The sequence below is a fragment of the Cornus florida genome, unplaced genomic scaffold, assembly GCF_030987335.1.
Source record: "Cornus florida cultivar Cherokee Brave unplaced genomic scaffold, ASM3098733v1 CherokeeBrave_3.0.0_Hap2_Chr02, whole genome shotgun sequence".
Taxonomy (NCBI): domain Eukaryota; kingdom Viridiplantae; phylum Streptophyta; class Magnoliopsida; order Cornales; family Cornaceae; genus Cornus; species Cornus florida.
The window spans coordinates 12,165,842-12,184,546 of record NW_026775572.1 but is presented as its reverse complement, the minus strand read 5'-3'; the positions used below and the strand labels follow the sequence as shown (position 1 = coordinate 12,184,546).

At 34.0% G+C, this 18,705-nt stretch overlaps 1 protein-coding gene across 1 annotated transcript; it reads left to right on the top strand.

The window, feature by feature from the left end:
- Positions 1–13,201: 13,201 nt before the first annotated feature.
- On the top strand, positions 13,202–16,228 carry LOC132293634 (zinc finger protein SHOOT GRAVITROPISM 5-like). The gene is made up of 3 exons (XM_059791185.1): positions 13,202–13,716; positions 13,812–14,211; positions 15,121–16,228. Exons 1-3 carry the CDS (start codon positions 13,608–13,610, stop codon positions 15,974–15,976), a joined length of 1,365 nt encoding a protein of 454 aa, XP_059647168.1. The 5' UTR covers positions 13,202–13,607; the 3' UTR covers positions 15,977–16,228.
- The last annotated feature ends 2,477 nt before the right edge of the window (positions 16,229–18,705 follow it).

Sequence of the window (18,705 nt, the reverse complement as noted above, 5' to 3'; positions counted from 1 at the left end):
ACAATTGTGTAATTCGTATAAGATGTAGCAGCACAGTATATGGGAAAAATATGACAAACATTAAAAAAAAAAAAAGTGCATGAATTAAGTGTCATGTAATTTTTTACTAGTATTAGGTGGACTTGCTCACAACATGATATAATTGGTTGGTGATGGGCAAAATGAAAGTGCTTTACCATGGTATTGAGAATTTGAGAATTTTTGACTTCTTTTTACTTATGTTAGTTAGTTTAACAGTTAGGTGTTTGTCCAGTTATTTAAAAATTTAAGTCATTAGATAGTGTTGCATATTCACCAATTTATATCAATTTTACTTTTTATTCGGATCTGATATGAGACAAGTACCCCTCCCACCCAAACTCGCAACGTTTTCGTTGCGGTTGGACCACTTGCCTACTAGGGTGGGCTCACCCAGACGCCTCCGGACCGGACGCTTGGAGTGATACCGGATCAAGAACTGAATTTGGTTCTGATACTAACTGTAATAGGTGGACGCTTGCCCATTTAAGCTTTTAGATAGATAGGTAAGTCTTCACTCGTTACAATTAGCTAGCACGATAGAGGGGGAACTCAGTGAAATGGTAAGGTTGCTTAACCCCAAGGATTGACTCAGTGGGAAGGTCACTTGGCTCTAGTACATCATAAAACATTAGGTTTAAGGTTTAACTCCCATTGACTTTAAATAATTCCTTGGGGTTACGCCTCTGTAGCTATACTTCACGATTTACCCGACTCAGGATGGGGAGGCACCTTTCATAGATCTTTGGGAATTAGTTGGGGCAAAGCCCCGGATACCTCATACGCCAAGCTAATCTAAAAAAACAATGGCCTCTTTGCATGTGAAGTTAAGAGTGCGTACATTTAATCCTTCTCAGACCTTACAATAATAGGAGCCTCACGTGCAACCCTCCAATGATGAGAGTCTCATGCATTTGATTTGCTCTTCATGTGTCTTTAGGAATTAGTCGGGGCAAAGTCTCAAATATTCCATACCCCAGATTAATCTTAAAAAAATTGTCTATTGGCGAGTGACGTTAAGAGTGCATATATCTAATCATTCTTAAACGTTACAATAGTGGAACCTTATATACGACCCTCCAATGATGAGAGCCTCATGCATTGAATTTGCCCTTTACCCTATTAGCACAATGGTGGGTTTCAGCCTAAAAAGGTTAGGGCCTTAGTGTGTGTGTGTGTGTGTGTGTAATGTTTGGTTGTTGATGTAGTTTTGGTTTGTGCTTGAAAATGTTGTTGCTTTTGAGTCTCTCTCTTCTTTCTCTCACTCATGATTCCTTCATTCTTCTCCATTGAGGAAAACTAAAAAATATGGGTTGAAAGTACATTTACCTATTGGGACAGGGAGCATGGGTTGTTCTCCTTTTTCTCCCTTTATTTTCTTTTTATTTTTCTCTCTTCTTTTCATCTCCTTTCTCTTTTTCTTTTTGGTTGTAATGTGTACCCTTTTCTGGGAAGATGACCTTTTTAGTCTCCATGTGCCTCCATCAACTTCACCAATGCTAGTGGATCATCTCATATGAAAGACAAACACCCAAAAAGTATGCGCTTACAACCACCACCCGGTGCACCATAATCTCCCACACACTCATGTCCCAGCGCTCGACACGCGTCCCTTTCCACGTTCTCACTCCACGTGTCTCAAATCTAAACCAAGTAGCATGGAAGTCCCATGCCCTTGTTGGTGTTGGAGCGTTTTTGGAACAAAAAAAAAACAAAAAGTAGGGTGAAAAAGGATTTCAAATTGGTAACATGTCACATACTGGAAAGAATAAAGATAAAAAAGTGATTTATTTACAACCAAAAAGCTTGAATGGAATTGACATATGCTTTGCAAGGAAGGATCTAAAGAGAGCTACTATGGGGGGTTACTACATTATATATATATATATATGTATGTATATACATATATATATATAATGAGAAAAAAAGTTAGACCAACAAACCCTAATCATCGAATTGAGTAGTTGGGTCCCTCTAAATTTCGGGGAATCTTTTTGATATATAAACCCTAAGATAGTTATCTTACAGAGTTGGATTTGTGATAAGTCAAGAAACAAACCATGTGAGTGGGGGTGACTTACCTTTAAATCCAAAAAGAGAAGTTTGCCTGCGCTAGTCCAAAAGTCAAAGCATCAAATCTTATAGATTAAAAATTAAAATAAAAAAAAGCCTACTGCTTTACAAAAAGAACACCAACGTGCAGTTATACGTTTAATATTGGCTCATTTTCACGTACAAAGTAAAACTATATATATATACACACACACACATTTGTACAAAGGGTGGGTCAGATATAAGATATACGTAATATATCTACATTTTTTTTTTTTTGGATCTTGGTGGATCAAGGGGTTGGTTAAATGTGACTTCAATACTAGAATTAGGAGGACATTGATTGACAGCAATAAGAAGACAGTTTACAAAACAAGGCTAAACATGCCCTCTTTAGCTCTGTAATTTTATGTCTAATCAAATTCTTACTTTTTACCAAAAAACAAAACAATGCTAAACATATACAGTATTTCTATACATGTATAGATTTCGCATAGTGTGTTTTTTAGCTTGGTTGTTGATTAAAATTGTTGGAGTTTAGTACTGCTATTATGGACAAGAATATATATATATATATATATATATATATATATATATATAATATATGGTACTATATGAATTTACTTTTAATTATTCGAGAGATGGTGGCAGTGCAATATGCTTTTGAATTTCTTTAGGATTTTAATTTAACAACAGTATATATCCTTTTCGCTGTCATATTGATAGCCTTTGCTGGGCTTTTTCATGACTCTTACTAGGCTTTGCTTTCTTTTAGCTTCTTCCAAGCGTTGAATACAGTGGCTAACTGTACCAACCTTTTTTGTAGCTGCTCCGGGAAGAATTAAAAGATTATATTTTATCATTGATCAACCTTGAAAACATTAAAATCTAGACCATAAATTTTATGAAATTTGTAGTGATAATACATGTAGACTCGGAATAAATTTTCATAATAACTTTTTTTTTTTTAATTTAAAAGATGATGGCACAGTGATAAGTTACTTTTCTATCTAGGTGAATATTTTCATGAACAAATTTTCCACCATCATCTCTGGTGCTCTATAAGAGGGTGAACCTTGGCGCAACAATAAGGTTGCTCTATTGTGATGTAGAGGTCACAAGTTCGAATTAAGAAAACAACTTCTTTGCTTGTGAAAGCAAAATTGCGTATATTTGACTCTCTTCAGAATCTGCAATGACGAGAACCTCGTGCATTGGACTAAGCCTTTTTCTCATTTTCTCTATAGACTCTCAATCTTCTCATCTTGAACTATGGCTATCACTTTGAAGTGTTCGAATACTATATTCTTTTCTTCTTCTTCTTCTTCTTCAATACCATCTTCATCTACTAAGGTTCCCTACTGTGATGTAAATGTCATAGGTTCGAATTAAGGAAACAACATGTAGAAGCAAGATTGCGTATATCTGACCCTCTCCAGAATTCGCAATGACGAGAACCTTGTGTACTGGACTAGGCCCTTTTTCTTTGTTTCTCTATAGACTCTCAAATCTTCTCATCTTGAACTATGGCTATCACTTTGAAGCGTTTAAATACTATCTTCTCTTCTTCTTATTATTCAATACCATCTTCATCTCCTTACATTTAATAGTGTTAAAAACAAGAACAAAAAAAATGAATCAATCCATACATGAGTGTTGATTCCCACGGACAATTACTAGAATAGAAACAAGGACTACCCCACAAATTCTCTCCACCATGCCTTCATAATGAGTTGTTTGATAAAATTCTGAACAAGTTGTATTTGTCCCATACAAAGCTGTCAAGAGAGCTTGACAAGTTCAAGATATAAATATATATATATATACCCACTGAGAAGGAAACCCAAAAAAAAAAAAAAATAAAGGAAAAAAATAAAAAAAACAAAGGAAAATGAGGAGGAGAGGAGACAGTAGAGGGAATTATGAAGATGGAGTAAGAAAGACAATGGGGGCACCAATGAGAACATACTTCCAAGAGAATACAATGGGGGGTATCATATACAGGAAAAATTAATGATGAAATAAGCCGGGGGTGCTCTGAGACAAGACAATCTCAGAATATTATGTTTGGAATCATTTCATTTCTACAATTTTTTCCTGCCAAACCAGTCCCCACCTCCCTACTCTCCCATCTCTTTTCTGTCCGCATCTTTCACTGGAGATCATGACTCCTTAGAACCAGATATATTCCCCAATAAGAGAGAGAGAGAGAGAGAGAGAGAGAGAACAATCCACAACCATTCTATTTCTTTTCTACTCATCTATCTATATATATATACATATATACAATTCTTTAGTTTTATTTCTTTGGCACTAGCTTCTTCAATCATTAACCTAACATCATTGATTTTCTTGGTTGATCATTCTTCATGACTGTTTGGACACTTACTTAGTTATATGAACAATTTTCTATTTTTTAAAAATAAAAAAGTAAAAAATTATTATGGTACGAACACTTGCTGAATTTTTTTTTTTTCTTTCTGAAAACTCAATTTTTTAAAAATATTTGTTTTCAGACAATTATAGAAGTCAGTGTTCTGAAAATTGATTTCTGTTTGCCGACCTAGAATTTCACTGTTAATTTTCTTGATTTTTGGATTATAAATGAATATATGGAAAATATATTTTAATTTTAAGCCTTCAGATAATTTTTGGTCTTATTCATCAAACTGTTCAGGGAAGAAATTGTGTGTTGATACTTATCCAAATCCCTCATTATTGAATTATTGATGTGATTCAAGTCGATCTTCATATGTTTCCTCGTGGCTGTTTGGCTACTTTTTATAGTGGCACGGACAAGATTAGTACTTTAAGGGAGATCTTTTTTTCAATTTATCTACTTTTTGGACGCATGATCGAATGCATTTATACATACACACATGTATAATACAAATAATAATTTTCGTATATTCTTATTTATCAAATTCCTCCTGAAAAAATTAATTTCATACTGCTCAATCACACTTATGTTATAGGTGAAAAGCCAATCAACTCGATGACCAAAAAAAAAAAAAAATGTTTTATATTTATATTATTTATTTTTTGGGGCGAAACGCCCATCCTTCAACATAATGGATTTGTGGGCCTCTCAATATGCATTATATATTACAGGCATGTGACAAAACATTCTTGCAGTACAGATATTTTATTTAATTTCATATTACTATGTATCTTTTTGGATATTCTCCATGAACTTATAATCAATAATTACACAAAGTTTTAAATCGTTTCAGGTGATCTCTCACATCAGCTGGACAAATGATGGATTAATATGCCAGAATGCGAATAATTTAATGATTATATCCTTAACTATCTTATTCTCATTAGTCCGGACATATACTATATATAATAATATATGTATACCAGACTACTCCAACACGTATATCTCAGATGTAGAATTATATTTAAATGGCCAAAACAATTTCTCCCCATGCATGCAATGTTAGTATAGATACTTATTGTATTTAGCTAACAATAAATAAAATAAAAACATTAGTATACACACTAGATACGAGTTGAAATCTTGTCTCACATCATGAGTTTTAGATTTCTGAAGAGTGAATAGGGTTACCACCTTATACATCAAGAAGTTTAATTATCGAAGTTTTTGTACTATTTACATGGGAAAAAAGGGCATGTCATGCACATGGGAGATGACTCTATTACAAGCTGTAATTGCTACGACAATCGATTGTTGCAACATGCATTATTATTCTTTTTTAGAAGAAAATTATATTTGTTGTGATAGCATATCCGCTATCACAACACTCAAAAAATCAATATAGGGACTTACCATGAGTGATAGACTTCATTAAGAATTGTAAGCGTTGCGACAATCGATTATTGCATAGATGTATCATTGTTGTTTGTTAGATTGACTGGCGGAAATAACATCATAATTAAGAAAAGCTACATTATAAACCATCTTCAAACTCGTTTTTGTTTCTTCACTTTTTGGGCTTCTTGTTTGGTTTTGGTTTTAAAGAACAATCATGAAGGTGAGATAAAACACGACCATAATGTGTCACCTTTGAGGTACATTGGAGGATGCTTAAAGTACTCTGCGTATGATAGCACGTGATTATGCATAATATGTATATGTATATATATATATATAGTATAGTAGACAAAGTAAAAAAACTTGGTTCACTTTCATGAGTCATGACACACGACACATGTTACTCTTTTGAGTAATGCCAGGCATCTTTATTTTTTTATTTACTTATTTATTTATTTTTTATTAGTTAACAATTTCAAAATTTTGTTAATAACTCATATCACTTTTATCTCCTCGAATAAGTTTAATAAACTTAAAGAAGATTCCATAGATTAGAAATTGTCCAAATTTCATCTAAATTTATGCAATAAATACCCTTCTTCAATCGACTTTAATTTTAGCCGTTCAATATTACTAGTAAAATTTAGGTGCACTAATGATCAAACACCTCAATAAAAATCATATAAAAATTGGTGGGGCCTGAATTTATGAGCCTTCTTTGAATCCATATAATTTATCTTTATGTAATAGAATGAAATTAAATGGAATCATTTAAATATTTGTGTATGCTTCACAAAATGTTTTCATGATAAGTAATTGTTGATGCTTGCTGGTGATGAGATGACGAGATCCTTCCAAGATCAATATTCGAGGGAGAATTTAAGTTACATAAAGGATTCCCCTTTTATGAGGAGATTAAGAAAGAGAAGACGGTTGTTTAGTCCTTTATGTTTCGTTCGGTAAGAAGGAAAAAAATTAAATGGTAGAGAGAGAAGAAAGGATGACTCAGACATCCCTAGGGATGATTAAACGTTTCCTCTTTTTATTCAGTTGAATGGAAGAGAATTAGAAAAAAACTGATAATTTAATTTGTTCGGTAAAATAAAAGGAAAGATAAATTTTTAAGTTATTTTTACCATTAAACCCATCATTTACTTTATTTATTAAATATTTTTGAAGGGTGATATAGTAATTTAAAACTTCTATAATAGACTCACTTGTTTCTCTCCTATTTTCCGCCCAAATTTGGGCGGATGAAAATTTGTGAAGGAGGAAATCCTTCCTATCATCATTTCTTTTCTTATATCATCTCTATCAAACGAAGGAAATTTGTTCCTTCCTTCCTATTTTCCTTTCACCCTTCTTATTTCCTTCCTACCGAACATAACATTAGGTAGTTCGAGCTCAAAAGTTTTTAAGTATGCCAGTTGTTTGGTCTTGTTTTAATGGCTAATTACCGTATTTATTTATACTATTTATTAGCATGGTCAAAGACCTCTAGTCACGAAGGTCAGCTTTCTCTTGACCAGTGGACTAATGACTTTACATCCTGACATATGTGACACCGGTAGGTGGCCCGAGGCAACTCGTGCCCTTTTTCGAGGTGGTAATGATGTGCCCTGCATTTAATGTGGGTCCTGTCACTGAATCAACGCATAATGCATCGCCTATCCGTTCTATGAGTTTGAGCATGGGTTAGGAACATTCTGTCCCCCTTGTGAAGACCTCGAAGTGAGGTGATTCCTTAGATTCCAATTGCCTATCCACTGTTCCTTAGATCCCCGAGACTAGAGAGGGGAAAGGAAAACTTCTCGAGGGTTTGCCTTATGTAGGCCCGAGGCTTCATCTTTCCTTTATGCCTCGAGCTCCTTTGCAGTGGATCTCGAGGTGGATGGTCTTCCTAGTAAAGTTTTTAAGACTGGAGTGGGGTATCTTCATCAAGAGAGTGAAGGGTGGTGACCCCTTCTTCGTACAGTGTTCGCATTTTCGGCCTAGTAGCTCGAGATCACTAGTCTTTTTAGAGAAATGTCAGGCTGGTCCTGACATGGTCCAATCAACACCGACCAAGTGTATTTTTGGTAATAAATAATACCAGATGGAGTTTCGCGTGGCGTGATCCTCTACAGTAATTTTTCTGGTTTTTTTCTTTCACTAGTATATGACTCTTAACCTCATAAAATTAGGTTGTTTTGGGACTGTTTTTTGATTGAATCCCTTACATAATTATGATTTTTTTTTTCCTCGAAAACTAAGGGGAGAGGACTCGAAGTCTCTAACACGGGCATACTCACTCAGGGAGTTAGACGCTCTACCAACTAGACCACTAGGTAATTCCCAAATGGGTATATATGATTCTCTTACAACAATAGAACAAGTAATGAATATCAGGATTAATGAAAAACTAGGTGCCATAATGCATATAGAAATTTAATGTGGTTCGACTTATAGTCTACGTCCACAAAGAAGATTACGGGGAGATTTCAGTATTTCTCTGTGCCAGTAAGAAATTAGTTACAGATTTGTCAACTTCTAACCTCAATACACCCTTTGTCTCTCTATCAAAAGTTTCAATAGCGTATGAAAAAAAAAAAAAAAAAATCCTTGTACTCTTATTTATTGAGTTATAGGTAAAAGAAATTAATGTCAAAATCTACGCACAACTCAACAAATCACTACCTTGACTTAACTTTCGATAATAGAGCCTGGGATTCGAGTTAAAATTTAATGTAGGTCAAGACTCGTGATTCTAAAACAAAATTGAATCATGACATGATGAAAAGAAATTTCAAATACTCAGCAAATTCTTAATTTATCCAAGTACATCTGGTGGAAGAGAAAATAAGAAAATAATCTAATCTAACTGACCTAGCTAGAAAAAATTTTAGCTTCTCAATGGTCTAGCCATCCAGTACTATCACTATTCATTGCAAAAAGTATATCCAAAATGCAAAGTCATTTACAATAGTGCAGTTTCGTGCGCCTCAAACGGAGTGGCTTGTTTTCTAATTCCTCTTATTATAGGAATACATTGTTAAGACCCAAATAAAAATATATAAAAAAAAGTCAAGCAACTAATTTTTCCTTTTTTTTAAAAAAAAAAAAAACAAAACATATTAAATATTTATGATGATAGTGATACTCACATAAACGTGTTTTTTTTCTCTCAAATTGAGTTTCGTATGAGTTGTTTTGAAGAATATGAACTCACGTCTTGAAGTTTAATTTGAATAAAATTTAGATCAATGCGATCTCAAACATGGTGTTACTTTTTATTTATTTATTAATTATTATTTTTTAAGCTTAAATAGAAAATTTGGGTTTGAAATAGTTTCCAGCAGCGACAGAAATAGCATTCTGTTGGTCGCAGGAATGATAGAGAAAGATGATGTAAAGAAAATAATAAATGACATTGAAAAAAGTAAAGCTGGGAAAATAATAAATGAGATTGAAAAAAGGTAAAGCTGTTTAATTTGTTAATTTATTGCAAGGAAAGGAATGGGAGGATGATGGAGTTGGATTCTCAAACACATGCAGCATCACACGAGTATCTCTTTCGCAATCACTTCGCCCAACTGTGTTCTCGATCCCGAATCTAATCATACTTTCGTTTATATATTATTAATTAACTACTTAATTGGTTTATATATCTTTAATTATGTGCCTAAACAAAGAAGTTTGTACGAACCACTATTTGATGAGTAGTTCTAGTTCATATTCTCTCTCCTAGATATATATATATATATATTATTATCTAGCTATAGTAATAATACCGTTTCATAAATATTTGGAATTCCTCTAAAATGTTTCACAATCATACTTTCTTTTAATTAACTTTGATGTTAATTAATTCTTAAAATAGAAAAGCAATTAAGGGCGGTGAGGTAGTGAAATTATGGTATTGCGAATGAGAGTGGGGCCCAGCGTCAGCCACCAAACAGGAGGCCACATTTTTTGTGTCGGAAGACCTCTCTTTTCCTATTTAGATTCTTCTATCCTTTGAGATATGATACAGTGTGTTGCACACTTATACAAAATCATAACAACTCACCAATCTTTTCATTCAAGACGAAGCTGATCTATCAATCACAACCCCTCCATTCTTTTATCTGATTGATTCGTTAATTAACAAAAATAAAAATAATAAAAATTAAAAAAGAAAGGGTTTCACAAAACATGTTTTAGTCCTAACGAGCTTGCTTTATTTAATACCCATCATAATGAATTTAGAACACCGAAAAGACGATAATTGAATTTTAATTAGTTAAAACATAGATGTCGAAGTGATGGACGATTACACATATATAGAAGTGAACAACAAATTTGAACCCTCTTGTATATGCAACCACAAACACTTCAAAAAAGTTTGGATCCTTTTTCTCTCTTTTTTCTTATGATTCACTCAATGGGCCACTCTCTCTCTCTCTCTCTCTCTCTCTCTATTATTACATAATATGAGTATATATATACACACACCTATAGTAACGAGGAGAAATTAGACACCACATATATATCTAAGGCTAAGCCATTATCAACTTTAAACCTTGCGTGCCTATATATACATGTCCAATTGTCCATATGTACAATTGTGACACATGATTAGAATAATTTATTTCCTACCCTACTAAGGTACAGCAAATATATAAAAGAATTTAGGTATTCGTCCACTGTCGTCGACAGTATTTAAAATTTTTTTTTTTGGTTATATTTGGGAGTATTCAATCGGCACTTTAGATTTAGAATTTTTTTTAAAAAAAATTAATATAAATTTTAAATTCAAAGTGCTACCAAATACAAAATGTAATTTTGAAATTAATTTGCAGATCAATACAACTTTATTGACAACATAATTATCCTAAAATGGTAATATTAAAAATATGTCATTAATGTTAAGAACATTACCACTTAATGATTTTAAATACCTGCACCCTAGCTTATTGATTTTAGATGAATAATAAATGTAATAATCATAGGTTTTCATTGAAATAAAGTTAAAGCTAGATATGAGTGAGTATAATATGGAATATAAAATTCTTTGTCCAATCAAATTAATTACTATGCCAATTGATCCAACAAGGCTGTGGGGCAAACTTTTATATGAATTGACTCTTACTCAAATTATTATTAGAGCCTGATAGACTCTTTTAAAATTTAAAAACAAGCCAAGAGAATCCTTTATCTGATTTTGGTCCGAATCTAAATACTCTATGGATTGAAGATTTAATTCAATAATCAGTAGCGATTGAAATTTGATAACAAATTATATATGAATTATGATCAATTCGATTCGACATAATATATTATTTCCTCTTCTTCTTCCCCTCTAATTTTTTTTCCTTACTCCCAAATGTTTATTTCTTAATACATAATAAAAGATCTAATTTTGATCCCATTTTTCTTCAATATTTTATTTATCTTCCATTTTCTATCATTTTTATTCTAATTATTGTTTGCTGATATTTTTTTGAACATTAATTTCTTTTTCATTTTTTTTTTTTTAAAAAAAAACACCTTTAATAAATTGAATTAGCAAATCAAATATTCGTTTAATAACAAATCGGATATAAAATCATTCATGAGTTATTGAGTTGGATCAAATCGAGCAACAATCTTATCATATTTGGATCAAATAAACCCTCATCCATTCAATCTGAGTCACTACTCACAAGCACTCACAATGGCAATGGGACGGGGATCTCATTCCCATCCTCGTTTAATTTTTTCACCCCCAAAATCACCCAAAATTCGTTGGGTTTTTCAAAGCAGCATTCATCCCCTTCCCCATGTACATAATCGATTACCCAAACGGGGCGGGGGCCCGTCGGGGTGTGAATTTTTGCCATTTCTACTTGCGGCTCTCTTTTTTTTTTTTCATAAGATTTGAGACATGAAATGAAATGATGGTTAGGTTTTCCTCCTGTTATATATATATATATAAGTATAAAACCTATTTTAGTAATATATCATAATATGTAGGGGTAATTTAATAAATTTATAGTATGTTCAGGGTGGGGTGGGGTTGGACAAACTGTCCCAAAACCCGCCGGATTTTTCAAAGCAGCCCCATCCTCATCCCTATTTACATAATCGGTTCTCCAAAATCGCAGCCCAGCCGAAATGGGGATATTTGTCATCCCTAGGTCCACAAGCCCTCTATCAATTGAAAAATATTAATAAGTAATGATACAGAGTCCGAGAGTTGCGAGAAATTATTAGATGATCTTGGTCCATTTAACACTTGAAGGACTAATCCAATGAAAGCTATTGGTGAAATTTCTTTGTAATATATTGGGGCCATCTTCTCAATCCGATAATCTGAATTTAACTGTCCAACATGTGTCAATGGGCCACGACCATTTTAATAATTTCTCGAGAGTTGCACAGACACATCTAACTAAAATTATATGAGTGAAGGATGATGTAAACGCCATCACGATGTTATCCTCACTCATATAAAACTGTGGAATCAATATTAATAACATGATATCATCATCACTAATTAAATGTAACTTTGGATTACTTATCTTTATTCAATATTAATAATATAGTATCTTCATATTTCTTTTTTTTGGAATGGTAACATGATATCTTCATTGATTAAGTGTAATAATAGAACTCAATAAGTGAATTCATTTTTATTATTCAGGTTTGTTAGAGACAGTTTATCGGGGATCGAATGGTGTTGATATATATATATATATATATATATATATATATATATTTGATAAAAAAAAATCAATCCTAACCTGTGTTGCTCCGTGAGACCTTTCGAAAAACAGATTCTACATTCAACCGAAACTAGTGTGTCTAATAATATTGATGGCTGCTGCTCACAATTTCAACTTCAAAAAAACCTAACACCATTCACCCAATTAGATAAGCAACTGTTTAGCAATAGTTGTGTGATGGTTGCTAGCAAACCTCTTTACTATTTGGTTTAGTTTTGAAATTATTTTTTAAAAATAAATAAACAATAAGTACAGTAGTTGAAAAGAAGTGAAATAAGTGGTCAAAGGACTGAAACGAGTCAACAATACCTTAAAAATGAGTCACCTACATATATTATCCTAGGGCACACACAGTGGCACATATTACATCATCCGGGTAACTAGAATGGGTAGATGTATGGTTGTGGTCGGTCTCTCTATCTAGCCACCTCTCATTCATATACTAACGCTAGTGTGACAGAGACTGACAAAAAGTGAGGATGCTTACCTGTACACATATATAGAATTGGCTTGTATTTATGCATGCAATTTTTACTGTTCTTTGAATAATGACTGTTTTGTTTCTTTGCGAGCCAGGATGTTTTTTTCTTTGGTCCAATTGTTGCTTGTGGGATCAAGTTTTTTTCAATCATCTGATTGGATCACACCCCTCTCCCTCTCTCTCTCTTCTGTCTACTCTCTCTCTCTCTCTCTCCTTTTGAAGAAGTTTATAAGGGAGACTCTGAAATAATACCTGATGAAGGTGAAGGTTAGAGAAAGAAGAGAGAGAAAGTAAGTTTCTCTAGCTGATGAAAAAAAAAAAGCTGAAAGTTTAAAGCTAAAAGAAAGCTGTTGTTAAACCGAAAGAAGAGCCTTTTTATTATTTTCCTTTCCTCTCATGTTGTAGCTAGCTTTCTTCTCTCATCACCCCACTTCTGCCCTTATATTAAAGCCCTCACAGTGAGTGATTATTGCTTTGGTGGGTTAGTCTCTCAACCTCATTCAATCAATAACAAATTAGCATATACAAGATAAACAACCCATCCAATCCATCTATGTTCAACAACAACAACCCCTCTTCCACACTCCCTCCTCCCGACCCTTTCTCTTCCTCCGATAATGGAAGTAATAGCAAGAGAAAACGACGACCAGCCGGAACTCCAGGTATATATTAGACTATAGATATATACATATATAGTGTTTTGATTGGTTCTCTAATTTGTAAGGTTTTGTGAAATTAATCATTTTGATGTGTATAGATCCGGATGCAGAAGTGGTTTCGCTTTCACCCAAGACGTTATTGGAATCGGATAGATATGTGTGTGAGATCTGCAACCAAGGATTTCAGAGAGACCAGAACCTGCAGATGCACCGGCGGAGGCACAAGGTGCCTTGGAAGCTGCTGAAGAGGGAGACGCCGGTGGCCAGGAAGCGAGTGTTCGTGTGCCCGGAGCCCAGCTGCTTGCACCATGATCCTTGCCACGCACTCGGCGATCTAGTGGGTATCAAGAAGCACTTCAGAAGGAAGCACAGCAATCACAAGCAATGGGTTTGTGAGAAATGCTCAAAAGGGTATGCTGTTCAATCGGATTACAAGGCTCATCTCAAAACCTGTGGTACCAGAGGCCATTCTTGTGACTGTGGCCGTGTTTTCTCAAGGTAATTAATTCATTCATTCTTCTATATCTCACAATCTAGACTAAGATCATTATTGGTATATATACTTCTTTTAATTAGATCATTTAAATTGGAATATTTCTATCTTGCACAATGAAGATTTGAATAAAAATATTATATAGTTTCTCTTCTTAATTCCTTCATTAGGTTGGAAAGTGTTGTTGCAAATTACAAGCCCGTATATGATTGAATCTTCTTGAATCATGTCTCACACCTTCTTCTTTGTTAACATTTCTTTTTTATTAGTATTATAAAATAAGAACTGGGTTTTGATTGGGAAGCCTAATTCTTTATCTAACAATAGTTAATCACCAGCTAAGCACAGTTCTCGAAAATCAGGTTACATTTGGCATATTGACATCAGTTTCAAGTTTTTTCAGCATCCCAAAACCCCAACACAGTTTTTATGTAGTTGACTAGGTATTGATTTAGTATATATATATATATATATATATATATATATATATATATATATTTATTTATTTATTCTCTGTGTATGAGATGACTATTCTTCATACAAATGATTTAATTAACTTGTGATTAGCATGTTTTTGTATACAATATTCCAAACTCAGTCTTCATTCTAATAATAATATTGCAGGACATTTATTTATGCACATTTGGATTCTCATTCCATTTTCTTATATATGTTTATTCCTAAGAAGATCATTATGCGGTTGTTTGCATCGATACGAGTTAATGACTTCATCTCCTAGCTAGCTAGTATCCGTCTTCATCAACAAAAACACCAAGATCATGTCATGGTTTTTGAAAATGTCCTTGCTCTACTTTTCCACTGCATCTAGAATCATTGCACTTGTTCATCACTTATTAAAATAAACTTTTAAGATATTTGAAAGGTTCTTTAATCATCCTCTTACCACTTTATAGGGTGGAGAGTTTCATAGAGCACCAAGATGCTTGCAACATGGGGCGGCTCGGGTCCGAGCCACAGTCACTGCATCAGCCGGCTTGTTTGTCCCGGCAGGCGTCGAGCCCGAGCCCGTCCAGTGACACCAATTTCAGCACAGCTCCTTGGCCTGGTTTGGTAATGCCAAAACCCAAAGATAACACCATATTCATCACCCCAGATGGAGAGAGTAATTCTTCAAAGAGCTTGCATCACCACAACTTAGAGCTTCAGCTTTTAACCACATCCAATCCACGTGACTCTTCATCACTTTCCCCCAAAGCGGACGAAAACCACTCTACCCAGTTGCAGCTCTCAATAGGGTCGTCTGATTTCGGCGAGAAAAACGACCCGGACATCGCCAAATTCAGCAACAACACAGGCTGCAGGAGCTCTCTAAGGGAAAGTACTATTAGTACTAATGAGAAGCCTACGTTTGCTGCCTCTAGACTCAGAGAACAAGCGCGAGAACAACTGAGGATGGCCATGGCAGAGAAGGCGTATGCGGAGGAGGCTAGACGGCAAGTGAAGAGACAGATTGAGTTAGCTGAGCAAGAATTTGCTAATGCCAAGAGAATAAGGCAACAAGCACAGTCCGAGCTAGACAAAGCTCGGGCTCTAAAAGAGCATGCCATCAAACAAATCAATTCTATACTTGTTCAAATCACTTGTCATGCTTGTCAACAACAATTTCAAGCAAGGACAGCAATGGCACCTCCGGATGAGAACTCGTTGGCATTGAGTTACATGTCATCTGCCATAACAGAAGGCGAAGTCGAGCACGATGATCGAACTGATCATAATCAATATCACCACACAAAATTTGCTCACCTGTAGATCTTGATGTCTCTTCATATATTCATGTCAATGTTACCTTTTCTTTTCATTTTAAAAAAAGAAAAAGAAAAAAAAAGATGGATCTATCAACATACCTAGAAATGGCCTATTAGGTGTTGTTGTGGTTAGTTAATTCAGGCATGTTAACGTTGATTAATGGAGTGTTGTATCAGCCAATTGGTGTGTGTTGTTATTTGTTCACTAAAATTGGTAAATGGTGACTATATAATATGATGGTTTTGGTTGATAGTATAGTTTTTCTTTCTTTAACTTTGTATTATTGATATGGGTTTTTTACTTGTATGTACGTTGGCTTAGTACAGTCTGGTCCCTGTTTAACATTATATTGATGATGAAGATATGCAATTATGGATTGTGATCTTGAGATCAAAATGGAGCTACTAACTATGTGGATATGAATTTTCATTAATACCCAGGTCATAATTTTTTCTGTAACTACTGCCACATGAAATGTTATAGACAAAAAAAAACAATAAATTGGTCTTTCTCATGTCTCAAACTTTTGGTAGTTTTGGATTTATCTGTTTGGACTATTTGGAGATCTTTGTTGGCCGAGGTGGTCAGGAAATGGAGGTGACCCCTACCCCGGACCATGCATTAAAGAGTAGTACTGACCTAAAATTATGACAAAAGAAGATTTAAAAAATTAAAATTGAAAAAGAAGGAGAGAGAAAGAGAGAGAGGAATCAGATAGTCCTTTCTCACTGCTGTTCTGTACTCTTATAAATGCTGAAGAAAACTACCATGTTTTTCAGTGCCACAGTTGTAAGGCTTAATGACATCCTCACTCGTCCCTCTCAACACACGGACACGAACTCCATTCACCCCTGTCTCTCTCTCTCTCTAAACTGTTTCTCTCTCTATCTTTAACTCTCTCTCTCTCATCGAAATCAGTGGTGGCTGGGCGGGGGCAGTGGGGTGCAGAAGAAAGCACAGCATCTTTTCCATTTATGCAGAGACCATTCACAAAAATCACATCTTTGAGTTGAAGAGAAATTTGACTATAACTTGAGTGTGGTTGCTGTTGTCTTTCTTGTGATGGACTAAAACTAAGCCCCAAAGATGAGCCAAAGAGTTTTTAACTTTGTTTACCTTTTTTCTTGGACCATGTGCTCCTCTCTTTCTTTTATGTGTCAAGTGAGACTCTTTACCTTATTGATAAGCCTTCCCCGGCTGACTTTGTTGGTGAAACTAGTGTCTAATCAATCACCCACAGCCATATTGTGTGTATATATAATATATATACTTATGCTATATCTTTCTTCTTTCTTTTTTATTATTTTTTAATTTTTATTTTAGGACTCCTTCATGACATAAAAATTGTTAAGATTCTACTGTATTTTATTTATTTATTTATTTTTGTTAAGAGGCTTCCACGGTGAAAACAAATAAGTTTGTGACAATGAATTAAATATCCCTATACAATGATTGTTGTTTTTGAGTTGTTACATGCGGTAGATTCTACGATAAAGTTGTGGTTATATTTAAAATTTATGAATTTTATCGTGTAACTTATATAATTTAAGAGTTAATATTGTATAGTTGTGGCAACACTGGCTGCACTTACATTTCGGCAATGATAAATGTCAGGTGGGATCCATTGCATCCAGCGCCAAAAAGCAATGGTTGCAACACACAACTAGCAGGGTTCACACACACACATGTGTGTATTTTGCTCGACTGATGCTGCCACTTGAATTATGCATACAGAAGTTCCCCCTCCCCAATTCATCCCCTACCCCAAGACAACAGGGGGTCCATGATGTCCCTATTGATTTTAAAGTTGTGTAGGGGAAAGGCCAGAGTGAGACCCTAACTGGGGTTGGCTATATATGCGTAATTGTGTATTATACCTACAGGTACAGACACACAGGCATACAATAAGGGGAAAAATGATTTTCAAAGTAAAATTTGACCGCATCACTTATAACTTTTTGATGCGTAAAAGTAAGTCTTTTAATAAGACCTACTTTAAAATATTTAATGGTAGCAATTAATTAAGTTAGACTATTTCATATGAAAAATATGTCTCTAAGTTTCATTACTCAAATAAACATTGTGCATTGGATTAGTTTTTTATTTCAATTTAATGATACGTGATTTAATAGAAACCTTCCTTCTTCTTTTTATTTTTTTATTTTTTTATCATAAAGTGTGTCAAACTACTTTTCAAACATGTATTTAAATTTCAAACATTTTAAAACTCATTTCAAAGTGGTCTAATTTATTTTAAACACATTTTATCAGTCGTGTTTTAAGATCATCTATTTTACTGTCTTATTCTAAGTTAGATGTAAAAAGAATAAAATCACCTAGAGTGAGAGGCTAAGAGTAGAGCAAGAGTGCGTGTAAAACAAAAAAAACATAAGCGAGCAAGAAATATGAGAGCACCACTTATTTAATAAATTTGTGTGACTTAGATTTTACTCTTCCGTCAGTCAAAATAGATATTTCCTTTGATAGTAGGGTTACTGATTTCATATCAACAATTGTGCAACTTGGTGAAATATTCGATTTAGCCATAAAATACGTACGTCTTCAATCACAACAAGCAACAAATTAACTTGATTAATAGACAACCCAATATTTGTAATGATAATTTATGGTTGTTATTATAATATTCCAATTAAACTAAAGTGTAAATAGTTGCAAAAATAATTTAAGGCTGGGTTACAACTTTACAACCAACTTCCTTTATGTATATCTTT

Coding starts and splice junctions, on each gene's coding strand:
- LOC132293634 (XM_059791185.1), top strand. CDS start 13,608: ATGTTCAACAACAACAACCCCTCTTCCACACTCCCTCCTCCCGACCCT. Junction 13,717..13,811: donor ACGACCAGCCGGAACTCCAG/GTATATATTAGA, acceptor TGATGTGTATAG/ATCCGGATGCAGAAGTGGTT. Junction 14,212..15,120: donor TGTGGCCGTGTTTTCTCAAG/GTAATTAATTCA, acceptor ACCACTTTATAG/GGTGGAGAGTTTCATAGAGC.